Here is a 15246-nt window from a genome sequence, read left to right as displayed (position 1 = left end):
ATTTGCGTTAACAAGCAGTCGAAAAGATGTATTTAAGAAAGTGGTCTGTGAATGTATTTACATACCCCTATACACACACTATAGCAAAATCCCTGGTGATACATTATATCGCAGACACTAGATAAATATCAACATATTTTCCAGCCCTAGTTTTGTGCTCTGTGATGCATGTCAAAAGCTTCAGTTTTTCAGATTTGTTGAAGTCTTCAGCAATGTGATTAAAAATAGATCTGTGCATTTGGTGTTGCAGTATACATGCAGACTAATGTGCTAATGTTTCAATGCAATATATTTTTGTGATTATAACATCCATGGTTGATGTTGGGCCCTTTATTGTGAGTTAGGTCCGTCAGCCATGTTCTGCATTTTAGATGACTGCAGTTCAAACCCTGCATTTCTCACTCTTCAAGGTGAGGCAGTTTACAAAACTTGTCGTTGGGTGTTTACATGTTGCAAACCTCTAAATAATCTGAGAGAAAGATTTCATGAGTAAATATCATTTGCATATTTTGCATATTTACATTTTTGCCTTTTCAGATGATTTTATTCAGAGCAACTTAACCTGCATGCAAGGTAAATATTTTGCCAGCTTTGTGTCTGGAAATCAAACCAAAGGCATAAGGAATCATTACTAAGTGAACCAGGTTTACAATACATAGATAATGAGAGGTTCCCTTTCATAAATTCATTTGACACTACTCAGTAGCTGATGCTATAAGAACCTTATACTGTAGCACCATTGCCTGCCATTTTAAGCACAAAATAAACTGACTACTGTTAAAAAAAGATTAAAGCTAAGAAAAATAAGTCTCCTATTTGAAGTCGAATCTCACTGTAAAGAAAAAATCCGTAAAATATACAGTAAAAAAAATGGCAGCTGTGGTTTTAGAATTAGATAAGATTGCGATTGTCTGGTCATGGGGCGAGTAGCCGCATTCCAATTTACCCGACTACTCTCTTTGTCCATTCTGGTCTCCAAATCCATCCATTTTCCTTTGCAAAGCAGTGAGCTTCTCCGTGATGGTATCCATATTGCAGTTAATAGTCTCAGTCTCAGTGCTGACCGCTCTGCCCACTGCTTCAATCATGATAGACAGCCTTATGAGGCATTGGACAGCTGTTCCCGTTTTCTGAATTCTTCGATAACCCAGGGCGATGCCTAATCCAGTCAGCAGAAGACTGGTTATAATGGTTCAGAATAGGTAGATATCTTCAATGTCCTCCATGGAAAGAGTTGCTAGTAGGGGTGTAACGATTCACTCGTTTTCTCGATGCATCGATTACAAACCCTGTCGATTCATATGCATCGATCTTGAAACATGATTTTTGAATCGTGAATCGCTGATCTTGGACAGTAATCGATTCAAAATGCTAAGGATCGAATGAATTGCGATTTCTATAGGGATTCAGTGCTTTCAAAATGCACCATAAAACACCATAAAAAATTTTTTTTTTTCAGTTCACCATCAACTGACTAATAGCCACTGCACAATAAGCAAATCCAAGCCGTGTCCTACAGTTTTTGAAGTCTCCTTGAAATATTTCCATTGTGGTCAGTGCTATTTGCAGCGCGTTTCGATATGCATGTGTTGTGAAGGATTTGTAGTGCGTTTCGTTATATGCATGTGTTGTGAAGGATTTGCAGTGCGTTTCGTTATATGCATGTGTTGTGAGATTTTGCAGGGCGTTTCGTTATATGCATGTGTTGTGAAGGATTTGCAGCACTTGTGTTGTCAAACTGATGAAGATGTTTTTTTTTATTTGCTGGTGTTTTTTCAGTTTGCATGTGTTTTCTTAAATTGCAGTGCGTTGAGATCTCTCGGCCACCGTAAATAACCACCAAAAGCAGGTGTTGATGAGAAAATTCATCACAAGCAGCTTTTAAATAATAAGATACATAGAAGGTGCTCAGTGCCATTCACACAAGCGCTAAACACCATCATAATACTACTCATTTTTAAATGAGTTTAAATCAGTTAAAAATTTTTAACTGAAATATGCAATAAAAATTAATTTAACAACATTATATGTAATATATACAACCCTAATAATAAACATAAAATTAAGAAAAAAACGTAGTTATTTAAAAGGATAAACAAATTCAGACAAAATGTGAAATGCAAAGTTTACGGTTTTTACATTAAAGGGGGGGTGAAATGCTCGTTTTCACTCAATATCCTGTTAATCTTGAGTACCTATAGAGTAGTACTGCATCCTTCATAAATCCAAAAAGTCTTTAGTTTTATTATATTCCATATACCATGAGGGAAAACCCATCATCCAAAACAAACCATGGCTTACAGTCAGATTCAGCCGTTTATTTATGATCCAGAATCAGATCCAGAGGCTGAAACTGAACGAAAGCAGCAGCAGCAACGACTCGCTCCGAGCGAGTGCTCTGCTATACTGGAGCGCGCGCTCTTCCGGCAGAAGTGCCTCAGGACCCATATAAGGAAATTCCGCTCCATCTAACGTCACACAGAGCCATACTCGAAAAAAACTTTCTGAAACTTGTGACAAACCGGAAGGAGTATTTTGGGAACAAAAATACTCCTTCAAACGTACAACTTAATTTTTGAAACTTTGTCCATGTTTAGCATGGGAATCCAACTCTTTAACAGTGTAAAAAACTCAGTATGCATGAAATAGCATTTCACCCCCCCTTTAACCATTGAACAGGTTTGTATTTTACAGTCATTTTTTACAGTGTACCACTAAATTATAAAACCTAATAAAAGTTGTATAGAGAGGCCCAACAGAAATATGGCTTTGTGGGGGGAAGTGTCCTCAGGTTTATTTATTCAAAACATGTATGTGAGGCAAAGTTAGAAAGGTAATAAATGTAAATTATTTCTTTTTCAAAAAATAAAAAAGAAATCAACTTTAAAAACATTGTCTTCAGTAGTAGATATTTATTTATTTATTTACTTTCCTTTGTCAATTTCGTTCAGATTTATCCTGTGAACTGAACATCCGTTCCAATCAACAAGTAGTCCTGTGGGAATTTTTATTATTATTATTATTATGACAATATAGTCTCTATATAAAAAAGTATCACAATGATATATACAAAAGCTTACCTTCAGAACCTGGAGTTGACTGTTTACAAGCTGCATCTTTCCAATGGCAGGAAGTGGATAACCTTCCTGTAAACGAGCTGAAAAGAAAAATCCCATGAGTAAATAACAATAAAAATTAAATAATATTTTTTCACTTAAAATGCCAACAAGAAAAGATAATTATAATAAACTCTTACCATTAACCTTGGGGATGACGGCAAACTTCAAGACTATTGTGACAATATTGTTAAGGGATTTCACCTGTTGATAAAAATTTTATGATTAGATTCTGAATTAATGCTTTTAGGTCCGTTTTTAACACATTTCCTAGTTTCTCCGTACCTGGAATGGTCCTACGTAGCTTTTTGCTAAGCTCATATCAATTCTGCTCAAGAGAATTATAGTTTGTATCAATTCTTTAATAATTTAAGAACATAAACACATATCTAGTAGTATTTATAGTATGCAATTATTGCTCCAAAACTCACTTGTTTAGGGTCACATTTCCTGCCAGTTTGAGCTCAGTCACATATATGTGAGTACTGACGCTGCCCTCCTGTTCGTTGAAGGGGAAACCCATTAAATCCATTAATAAAAATTTAAAAAATCATACCTCATTTAAATTAATTTTTTGATTATCCCTCCTCCTGGTGACCAACTAGACTCACTAGATTGAGGACAAAGAGTGGAGATAGTGTGCTGTTGGGCTGAATTGCATAAGCTGTCACTGTACTGCTGGCCTGAACAGTCATGTTGTTCGGTTCAAATGTCATGAGGGGCTCCTTCACTGTCTCAACCAACAACTTCATCATTAGACCAGGATACATTTTCTGAATCTGAAAAGAGTCATCTTAGAGTTAATTTTGTGTGAATGTACAGTATGTGCCTGGTATTCCCACATTATTGGGATCAAATGTCCCCAGAATGATAGTAGTAATACCAGTAACTTTTGACTTTGTGGGGACTTTTTTTGTCTTCTTGAGGTAACAAGATTATAATTCATACAGAATCCATTATTCTTATTTTTTATTTTTTAAATATTGTGTGAGTTTGTACTGTAAAAAACTGTGTGTGTGTTTGAATGTGTTTTTAATTTATTGACTGAACATATCTATTTATTTTCATACTTGAGGAATGAATGCGCCAAATGTATTTGTGTTCAGACGAATTGGAGAGCCAGAGGGAATCTGCAAAAAACAAACATAATAAATTATAAAAGTAGCTGCTATCAGGTAGACTTCTATGAAGAACAAACCAGCAGATCAAAGTTCTGGCCATTCTAGTTCTGTCATCACTGTGTTATATATACTATATATAATGGAAGTCTTAAAGGAAATCCCAAATGATGCAGTGAAAATTCTTAAAACGTTTGTAATGCCTCTTTTTGACAGAATTGGCACCTGCACCAAGGGGGACAATGCAAAAAGGAAGCTCATAAAGAGAACATTCTAACAGGGTGGTCACATGTGGGGGAATACATTGCTGCCAGACCCTGGGGTGGGTGATGGCAGAAAAAAAATGTGGTAGCCCTGCTAGAAATTAATTACAAATATATATATATATATATATATATATATATATATATATATATATATATATATATATATATATATATATATAAAATTTTTTGCAGAAATCTTTCAATGGTAAATGAACAAGACTTTTGGTAATTGCCACACTGAAATCGTGATTTCAGTGTGTTTTGTTCCAAGCAAACCAGACATGGTCAAATTCCATTATATGGTTTAAATCTAGATTAAAGACTCATCACTTTAACCTGGCACATAACACACTAATATGCTTCTAATATCCTAATCTGTTAAAGGATTTTTAGGCTACATTAATTAGGTAAACCGGAACAGGGAACACTTCCTATAACTCCTGATATACTTGCTACATCATTAGAAGAATGAAATCTATGCTAATATTAATCTGTTTCTCTCTTATTCCGAGGTCACCGTAGCCACCAGATCCAGTTGGTATCCAAGTCAGAGGATCACTGCAGTCACCTGGATCCAGTACGTATCCAGACCAGATGGTGGATCAGCATCTAGAAAGGACCTCTACAGCCCTGAAAGACAGCAGAGACCAGGGCAACTAAAGCCCCAGATACAGATCCCCTGCAAAGACTTTGTCTCAGACGACCACCGGAAACAATCTGACTTTGCTGACTTTGCCTGGAATTGAACTACTGGTTTCATCTGGTCAGAGGAGAACTGGCCCCCGAGCTGAGCCTGGTTTCTCCCAAGTTTTTTTCTCCATTCTGTTACCGATGGAGTTTTGGTTCCTTGCCGCTGCCGCCTCTTGCTTGCTTAGTTGGGGTCACTTCATTTACAGCGATATTGTTAACTTGATTGCAAATGATTGCACAGATTAGAGCTGAAGATCTTTGCCCGAACCCGACGGGACCCGTCGGGACCCGACGGGTTCGGTCGGGTTCGGGCTTAATTTCTATCATCTTACGCGGGCTCGGGCCGGGCTCGGGCTTGCACTCCGGTTTGCGAGGTAAACGAGCGGTCATGTGATGTGTTTCGATTAGCACGAGAAAGATGCGAAAATGAATGCTGAGCAGGTGTAATGGAGGCTTGCCTCTGGTGATTACGTTTTGGTTGCACCAGCAACTAAAGCAAACTTTGAGGTGTGGAAAAGTTTTAACCATGCTTATAATGAGAATAATGAGTGAATAATGATGCACCATCAGTGAGCGCAGGAACGCGCTAAAGACATCTACAGTGGATTCAATCATTTTCCTCCACATAAACATGTAAACCTAGCCTAATCTCTGTGAGTAAAGGTTTTTCAAATGATAACTAAATATTCATTGAGTCTTAAATGCATAATGTTGACAGAGTGTTTACGCTAATGTTGGCATTATTCTTTTATTAAATAAAGCAAATCCGGCGGAGCCTTTATCTTAATTTCGTTATTGCCAAATACCCATCTTAATTTAAAATGTATCTTAATTTTTTTTTTTTTTTAAATGACTCGTTTTTATTGGTGCGTTGGTCTAGAATGCTGAGATGTTACGATGTGACACAGGACTTATTTTATTTCTTTATTCCAACTTCCAAGTGGTCTAGTCTACGTTATTGTTGAGTAAATTATGTTAAAACATGAATAAATTGCTCATTGTTGGCAAAAGGCAAAAGAGCTGTGTGCGTGCGCACATTTGAATAATGTCGGGCTGTAAACGGGTTCGGTCTTTAAAAAAGCTGTCAATCAAAATTTTCTTGTCGGGCTCGGGCCGAAACCTGTCGGGCTCGGGTCCTGTCGGGCCTAACTTTTAAGGCCCGATTACAGCTCTAGCACAGATACTATTTAAACTGAACTGAGATGATGACATCACTGAATTTATTGATGAACTGCATTCAACTGTCATTTTGCATTATTGACACACTATTGTTTTCCTAATTAATCTTGTTCAGTTGCTATGACTCAATGTCTTTTTTGTTTAAAGCACTATATAAATAAAGGTGTCTTGACTATATTTTCTCCAGATTAAAAATATGTATGGAAATAGTGCCATTAAAACAGTGATGATACAATAAATTATTCAAATGAAGACTGATGAAAAGCCCAAAATTAAAATAAGTTTCTATGGTTTTCTTGCTTAAGTGTGATACATCTTGAGTCATATGATCATATTCATCCAGTTTAGGTTCAGATATTGCTATTTTTATGTTATTTTGGTGTCAACTGATAAAAATAAGGCTTACCTTTTTTTCCCTATTTGTAAATAAGTAATGCTGTAGCAGTCAATACAGTGCTGCGGTTCATTCAGATATGACACTCTTTTTTTAATGTTTGTTCTTGAATTTTTGACTCAAACTGTAAAGTCTGTGTGCTAATATCATGACAATTACTTATTGACAATCTATCAAAAAGACAGCTATTGCACATCTATTGAACTTTCAGATTTGAGTGACTCTTCATATTTAATTAATCTCACCATGTCATCAGTGATGTAGAGGCGGAGGGCACCAGCTCTGTTGTACACAAAGCCTGCTGAGTTGAGGGTAAAGGCAGATACTCCAATGTACAGCATATCTGTGTCCTGGGATGGCAATGAGAAAGGTGTTGGGGAAAAGGGGGGTTCCTTGTGTTGTCCAATGTTGTAGAATTCACCCTATAAAATGTGAAAACATCTAAATTCAGTTATGTTGCTATGTGTTTCAAAACATACCACACATGGTAGTGCTTAAGATTACCTTTAAACCCAAGTCAATGGAAGTATTAGAAATGACAGGAGACCCCACCATGGAGTATTCAATTTCAGCATATTGATCTACTTTGGCTAAAACTGGTGAATCAACACAGAAATTTTTTGAATGTACTTAAAATGAATTGAATGAAGCTGATTTTCATACCAAATCAGAAATGTGAATAATTGATAAATAATGATTTATTATATCACCATTTAATGTTTTCAGGTGGGGGTTTATGTCAGCAATGGAATCAGCCACCAATGGGCAGATCTGAAATGGCAGATAGATTGAATGTTAAAATCCAGTATGTTTAACAGCACACATTTAGTGTGTAATAAAGAGGGTATTCGCAGCCTAAATTCCTTACCTGTTTCTGCAGAGCATTGCGTAAAGCCTTATTAATGAAGGAACTGAAGAGGTTATATAACCAGCTGTCATGAATACAGGAAAATAAAAGTGCAAACAATTTAATGTTTGTATAAACAGTCATTAGGTGTAAAATGGGTTTCAGGTATTTAAGTCTATGGTCAAATAATATCATGAATTGTTGAAATTTTTTATTAACTGATATTTAACTATCGGAAATGTTTAATGCAACAAATAAATTGATGAGCTTTTCAAAAAGAGTTAAGAAGTTAATTCTAACTCTATAGCATTTAAAATTTACAAACAACTGTGTACCATTCTCATGCATACAACCATGTGACATGAGTTACTAAAGGACATTTTTTAAAAGGTTCTGTTCTGTTGTATAAATACAAACTAACATTATCCAAAGCTAAACCCTTCTAAGTGATCGCTTAACTGCTTAAGGTCAACAAACATTTCTGATACTTATAAGACTATGAAGACTCCTGCCATTGTCTCGCTACTTTCACTTCCATCAGTTTAAAAACAGAGGATTGCACTTCCCTCAGAGATCTTCCTCTTTTTTATTGTTACATAATATTTGTAGAGAAGAACCTTTGTACAGCGCTAATTTATGGAATGGCTTCTTCCGCATTAAACATTTAATTTGAAAGAGCAACTCTATTGAAAGATTTCCAATTTATTTGAATTGTGATGTACACTGACGTAATATGCATTCAACATTGACTTTAGCAATGAATTTTGGCTTGACTGCTGTGTGTTAGTTGAATAATGTTACCTTGCCCCACCGTGAAATTTTACATTGACACTTCCCACAGTTGCTGCACAGTTGGTCATGCTGACTGTTGGGCGGCCAGTGTCATCACTCATGACTGCAACAGTGGTGCTAATGGTCAGTTCACTAACAACCAGATCAAAGGATCCACTGTCTTTTCTGTGTACAAAGAGATCAGATACTATATAATGTCTTTTACATTATTCCTGAATTTAATTTGTTAATTTAGTTTAGTTTCAATTAATCATGTGGACACTCGACTTACATGATCCTGAGGTATTTGACTCTCCAGTTTCCATGCAGATTAATGTAGGCATTGCCAATTGAGAGCATGACTCCAGTACCAGGAACTAAAGTCAGTGCTGACTTGGGAAGTCCCAGGTTTACAATCTGCATCCTAATAGATATATCATAGAAGATTTTGCTATATGCAATTATAAGCATATTCCCAACAATCCAATAACTCATCCTTCCTTTTCTTCAGTGCCTTTCCAACCTCATATGTTCAACACTTTATTTAATTAAAATATAGACAATAATGTGTATTATACACCAAATAATCCTGTCTGAGTGGAAATTTTTTTTTTTTTTTTATCATTTTGCAAGACCAAGTAAATATCTATTTTATCTCCATCGTATTTGTTTTATTTGTCAGTGTAAATCACTATACAACTATTCTAAAATAACAACACTTAAAAAAACACTTGAAATTATGTGGAGTATACAAATCAATTGGAAATCATGTGTTTCAAAGAATTACTCAAAGGTAATTTTCAATGTGTCAACTAAGTTTAACCTTTATTTATAGGACCATGAATTAAAAGTGACACTGATCTCACCCTGTAAAACTATATTGGACTTTTCCAATAGGATCCACCTTTTCTGTGCCACTTATATCGGGCAATTTAATAGTTCTGAGTTTCTGCTGGATTGAGGCAATTCCAATCTGTCGACCTGCAATCAAAAGAAAGCCACATTTAGAAGCTGTACCTCAGAATGAGTGCCCTGAGATCTGTCTGAGATATTATGATTTTCCACAAAGTTCATACCCATATTAATGTATATACTGTCATAAGCATAAACCGATTACCTACAAGTTAATCAAAAAGTTTAACAAAAAGTTATTTTAATTTATTTTTTTAGACAGGCCTCTAAAAAAGGCCCCCTTTTTAGTGACCTATCCACCCTGATATCTTCATTAAGGCATGAGAGATAAAAAAAGAAGGCTAAACTCTGTACATACACATGATACACAGAGTTTTTTTAACCGTATGAAAACTAGGTTTTGTTCCATAACATCAGATAAATTACAGATTTTATTTAATTGTATTAATTCTACAGGGTTACAATAATTATTGTTGTGTTTACTTACCATACTCAAGCCCCTTCTGAGTTAGTCTGACTTTAACTCCTGCATTGGTGCCTGTAGCGACAGAAACCAGGTTCACAAGAACCAGAGCACACCAGAGGAACATGACTTCAATCTAGCCTATGAGAGACACACATCATGGGCATAAGAATAAGTGTTTTCAGTTGAATAGAAGATCCATGTAATTGCCTTCAGTCTAATCCAGTTGATTCTATTTTAAAAACAGACACTGTTAATACAACTGCAGACAGCTCTTCTCCTGTTCAACCAAATCAGCACTTCAAAAATCAGCAATCAGCTTTAATTTTTTTTTTTTTTTGCCTGTGACATCTCCCAAGTAAACAAACTCGAAACTGGCAAATGAATTGTTTATGAAGAACATATTTTTAAGATAATTACTGGTTTCTATGTCTTCATCAAAGTTTTTATATACACAGTTTGTTAATCTACCATATGACTAAGTTGCTGGTCTGACCCAGTTGAATTGACCTTTCCCAAGTGAAAATAAATATCCTCTTTCATTCAACACAGTCAAAACAGCTTCCCAAAACTTGGTAAAAATTGCTTAAAAATACAAAAATTGGGATACATTTATTTTTGTAAACCTTTGTGATCTCAGTTTTAAGCCTAGGTTGTTAGGGCAGTGAACTGTACTTGTTTTTTTGTTTTGTTTTTTTGGTTAGGTAAGATAAAGGTTTAAAAACTAATAGTTTTTGTTTGTTATTTTGGCCTTGACAGCTCCTGGACTTGAACTTCCAATATCTTGTTGTTGCAAAGCTTTTGTCCATGCAAGTCCTTTCAGGTTGCGCTTCTTCCCTAGGTAAGGTGTAACAGTGTCTACATGCTTAACATGCTATTTGGGAATCTGTGAAACTGACATATAAAAGCTATATCATACAGCCTAAGTTAGCTTTTCTGAACTCAATTACAGTAAGCTCCCATATATTTATAGTACATAAGATATTAAGTGACCACATAATAGCCTATCATTTGACATCAACTACTGGCTCTCTGCTTTTGCTGGAGAATAAGGAAATGGCTGAAACAAGCAATGTCCTAATTTGTTATGTTGCCCTGAATGAGACCTTTGTCTTGCATTCAGATAAAGCCACATGACTGTGAACAAGTTGATACTTACACTGAATTAAGGCGAGCTAGAATTTAAAAAATGCAGATAAGATATTTTGCAGGAATGTGTCATGTGACTTGGGTTTACTTCCTGCTATAGAAAAAGTATAACATATACAGGAAATCTTTTATTCATCTTTTACAAAGTTTGGAAATTTTACACCAGTATTTTGTGTATCGAAATTAACCATATATGGAACACAATACATGATATTTACACAAAATGAATATCGGTTAACACAGATCTCTTATGCGCCATATTCACAAGTAAATAAATGACTCAGTCTGTAAAAAAAACACTTTCATTATAATTACAGATATGATCCAAGAAGATCAGAAAAAAAGAAAAATACATTTCACACATATGTAGGCTGGTGTTTTTCGGGTAAATATAAATATATAAATACAAATATAAATATAAATGTGCACTGACCTTAAACTGTTGTGAAGTGGTTTGGTCTCTTCCTGTCTGGATGCATGAACTGTCTGCTCGCTAGCTGGCAGCAGCACTGAGTGAAACTGTAAGAGAGACATACAGCACTAATTCAAAGCAACAGGAAGAGAGTCTCTTCAAATTCACTTAACCAGTGACATGCTCTGGTGACCATACACAACCTGAGGAAACAGACCCTTCATAAATCAAAGCTTGTAAACTTTGCATTCTTTACATTTTCTAAATAAATATTTATAGTTAAAGAAAGTCCTGGTGTGTCTCAATGGATAAAGTTTTTTTTTATTTTTAATTCTTCTAATTCTTTTAATTCTTTTAATTCTTCTTTTTGATTCTTTTGTGGAACTGATGTACATTAAGAGTACATAGACAAGTATGTTATTGTTGTATGTTTTCAATGGAATTGGGCTACTTTTTAAGACATGGCTTGATTTTCCCCCTATGGGTTTGAAATGTTGCATAAATTACATTTGACTGAAATGTGTCATGAGTCCGGAACCGGTGTTGCTCGCTCTCACCACTCTTCCCTTTCTCCCGGACTCATTTACTCCAAACTCTAAACACCTGGTCACTCAATCTCACACACACACACACACACACACACACACACACACGTTTGTTTTTGTGAAAAGTGGGGACATCCCATAGGCGTAATGGTTTTTATACTGTAGAAACTGTATATTCTATCGCCATTCACCAACCCTACCCCTAAACCTAACCCTCACAGGAAACTTTGTGCATTTTTACTTTCTCAAAAAACTCATTCTGTATGATTTATAAGTGTTTTGAAAAATGGGGACATGGGTTATGTCCTCATAAGTCACCCTCTCCTTGTAATACCTGTGTCATACCCATGTCATTATACAGAGTTGTGTCCTGATATGTCACAAAAACATGCCCACACACACACACACACACACACACACACACATACACCCAGTGCCCAGTGTCACAGACTATATATTCTCCTTTCACTTACCACTCTGTTTGGCTGGATTAATTGTTATTTGTTAAGTATGTATGTTATGTTGATTAGCTGTTGCCGAGGTTAAACCTGCTTTGTTTTGCCTTGTTGGCCTTTTTGTTTCAGTTTATTAAAAGTGCTTCCCTACATTTGGACACAGACCCTGTTTATTCCACAGTGCTTTTTGCCGTGATGTGACAGAATCCAGCCAGCAACATGGGTCCAGCAGGGAAGTTCCTTGATGTCCACCAGGGAGATTGAGGATTACGCAAGGGACTTCGTGGGGGCAGCTCGGTTGTTGGCTGCGGAAAAGACTTGACTGATGTTTCTGGGGAGGCTTAGCCGAGCCCTTCAAGTCCCTTATGCCATTCTGGCACCCCGAAGAGAGGCTGGAGGATTACATCAACATGGCTCTGCAGTTGCAGTTGAGTGGATCAGCCGTCAGGGTGGAGTTAGCTGCAGAGCCTGCTCAAAGTTCTCCCGAGGCAACAGTCCAGGAGTCATCAGAGGCCTCGTCGGCTGCACCCAATGCCTCACGCGTGTTTCCGGAGTGTCACAGGCTGATACGCAGCATGCAGGAATCACAGCTGATGTCGGTATGAGCAGCATGGTCAGCTAGCAAGACTCACGAAGTGGCAGATACTGCCCATGATTCCCCTGAGGCGGCGGTGGCCACTCAGAAATCTCCAGAGGTGGCGGAGTCCGCTCACGATTCCCCCGTGGCACAGGTGGCCACTCAGAAAGCTCCAGAAGCAGTGGTGTCCACTCACAATTCCCCTGAGGTGGCGGTGGCCGCTCAGAGAGCTCCAGAGGTGGCAGTGTCCGCTCACGATTCCCTCGAGGCGGCAGTGTCTGCTCGCGATTGCCCTGAGGCGGCGGTGGCTGCTCAGAAAGGTCCAGAGGTGGTAGTGGCCACTCAAAATTCCCCCGAGGCTGCGATGGCCACTCAGAATGTTCCAGAGGCAGCAGTATCCACTCACGATTCCTCCGAGGTGGCGGTGTCCACTCGCGATTGCCCGAGGCGGCAGTGACCGCTCACGATCTGTCCACAAGTTTTCCGAGATGACGGCGTCCTTCCACAAGGTTTCCAATGCAGCAGCGTCCGTCCACAAGGTTTCTGAGGTGGCGGCGTCCACTCACGGCCCTCCCGAAGCGGCGGCGTCCGAAAGCTTCAGAGGCATCGGTGTCCGCTTATGACCCTTCCGAGGCAAATCAACTTTTGCTATTTTAACGATGGAAAAACGGTTGGCGCGCCAGGGCACATGGTCTGAATGGGTTGTCCCTATTCCCTTGGGCGTAACGTGCAATAAACCAATCAAAGTCTCATCCTCCATTCCCTTTAAGAGCCAGTTGCGCTTGTGCTATGACGGATTTACTATTTACACGGCAGAATTTGGCAAGCGCAAAGACAGAACGTGTTTCTGAGATGAAATGGAGCTGCTCATGTGCAAGCAAATAGATAGCCTAATTCTGATACATATGATGACTATCCATTATGACATGTAGGCATTTTTATATTTAATTAGCCTTCAAAAAATTATTATGCATTGCAATCCTTTAATTTTTTATATTTGGCATGTTTGTGTGCTGCTGTGTGTCCCTGTGTTTAATAAGCAGCGTGTATGCACGTTGTGGACCCGCCTATACTAACACACCCTTTAAGTAACAAAGAAAAAACATTGCACCAGACTTTAGACCAGGTTTGAGTTGGTCTAAGGCACAGTCTATTTTCAGCTACTTAAATAGCAATGTGCCAGCAATGCGCCTGAACACACCTCTTTTAAAGACCAGCACACCAATGGGAGCACAAATGGGCGCAAATGCATTTGCTAATGAAACGACTTGGCGCTGGATGGGAAAATGCTGGGTGTATTATTGGGCCCAGTATCTTTGTATTACTTTATGTATCATTATTATTACCTTTTTCTTTATTATTAATATTATTATTATTATTATTATCTTTATTCAGTTATTGGAACTGTTGTTTTAACCTGGGTGACAATGTTTGACAAATAAAATAAAATGATGAAAAACAAACAAACACAAAATTAAAATAATAATAATAATAATAACAATATATATATATATATATATATATATATATATATATATATATATATATATATATATATATATATATATATATATATATATATATATATATATATATATATACAGTGCCCTCCATAAGTATTAGAACAGTAAAGACAAAATTGTTCTGTGTGCTGTTTAGTCAAGAAATCTGTAAATATGATTGAAAGATGAATATGAGACAAAACTACAGAATGTCACATTTTATTATTGGATGATTCAAAACAAAGATGTTTTACCAGCTAAGAAGGTCAGCACTTTTAATATTTCATCTCCCTATCTGATGTAGTATTGGAACAGTTCTTTCTAAGTGTTCAGATGTGTCCTGTTGCATTAATTCTTCAGATATTAAAAGCAGAGAATTTGTCTTATCAGTTATGTACATTGCTTCTGCATTCTAAGTCTTGCATTCGGTGATGACACAGATAAACCAGGATGAAGACGAGGAAGCCGATTCTGAAAGCAGAGCAAGCAATTTGGATGCTAAAAGAAAAGAGTCAATTAGAACTACAGGAAAGACATGGAGAATTCAAGACTTTGGAAACTACCAGTGACATCAGCAACCAATGACAACAATGATCAGCTGAGAAAAACAACAGTAGTTGATGACAGACAAATCATAAAAGCTATGAAAATGAATCCTAACATACTTTTGTAAAATCACCAACAACCTCCAGAAAGCTGGGGTGACCCTTCCGAAAAAATATGACTTTATAAGAAATAAATGTTTATTCAAGTGTGCCATTAGTATACTTCTTTTAAACTAAAAATAGGAAAGTATGCTTTTAGTTAACTTTTCATGTACTTCTCAGAAATGGGCTTTCTGTACTTCTCA

At 37.0% G+C, this 15246-nt stretch overlaps 1 protein-coding gene across 1 annotated transcript; it reads right to left on the bottom strand.

Annotated features, from left to right (window-relative positions):
* Window positions 1-2764: 2764 nt before the first annotated feature.
* On the bottom strand, window positions 2765-11478 carry LOC128021571 (bactericidal permeability-increasing protein). Its single transcript, XM_052608889.1, has 16 exons — window positions 11339-11478; window positions 9781-9897; window positions 9248-9362; window positions 8674-8805; window positions 8412-8567; window positions 7632-7695; window positions 7474-7534; window positions 7268-7359; window positions 7009-7185; window positions 4187-4246; window positions 3728-3895; window positions 3548-3615; window positions 3402-3444; window positions 3257-3320; window positions 3081-3157; window positions 2765-2995 (listed from the first exon to the last, which is right to left on the bottom strand). Exons 2-16 carry the CDS (start codon window positions 9881-9883, stop codon window positions 2954-2956), a joined length of 1422 nt encoding a protein of 473 aa, XP_052464849.1. The 5' UTR covers window positions 9884-9897; window positions 11339-11478; the 3' UTR covers window positions 2765-2953.
* Between the last annotated feature and the right edge of the window lie 3768 nt (window positions 11479-15246).

Source organism: Carassius gibelio, chromosome A10, assembly GCF_023724105.1.
Source record: "Carassius gibelio isolate Cgi1373 ecotype wild population from Czech Republic chromosome A10, carGib1.2-hapl.c, whole genome shotgun sequence".
Lineage (NCBI taxonomy): Eukaryota > Metazoa > Chordata > Actinopteri > Cypriniformes > Cyprinidae > Carassius > Carassius gibelio.
This window is presented reverse-complemented; position numbering and strand designations above follow the sequence as displayed.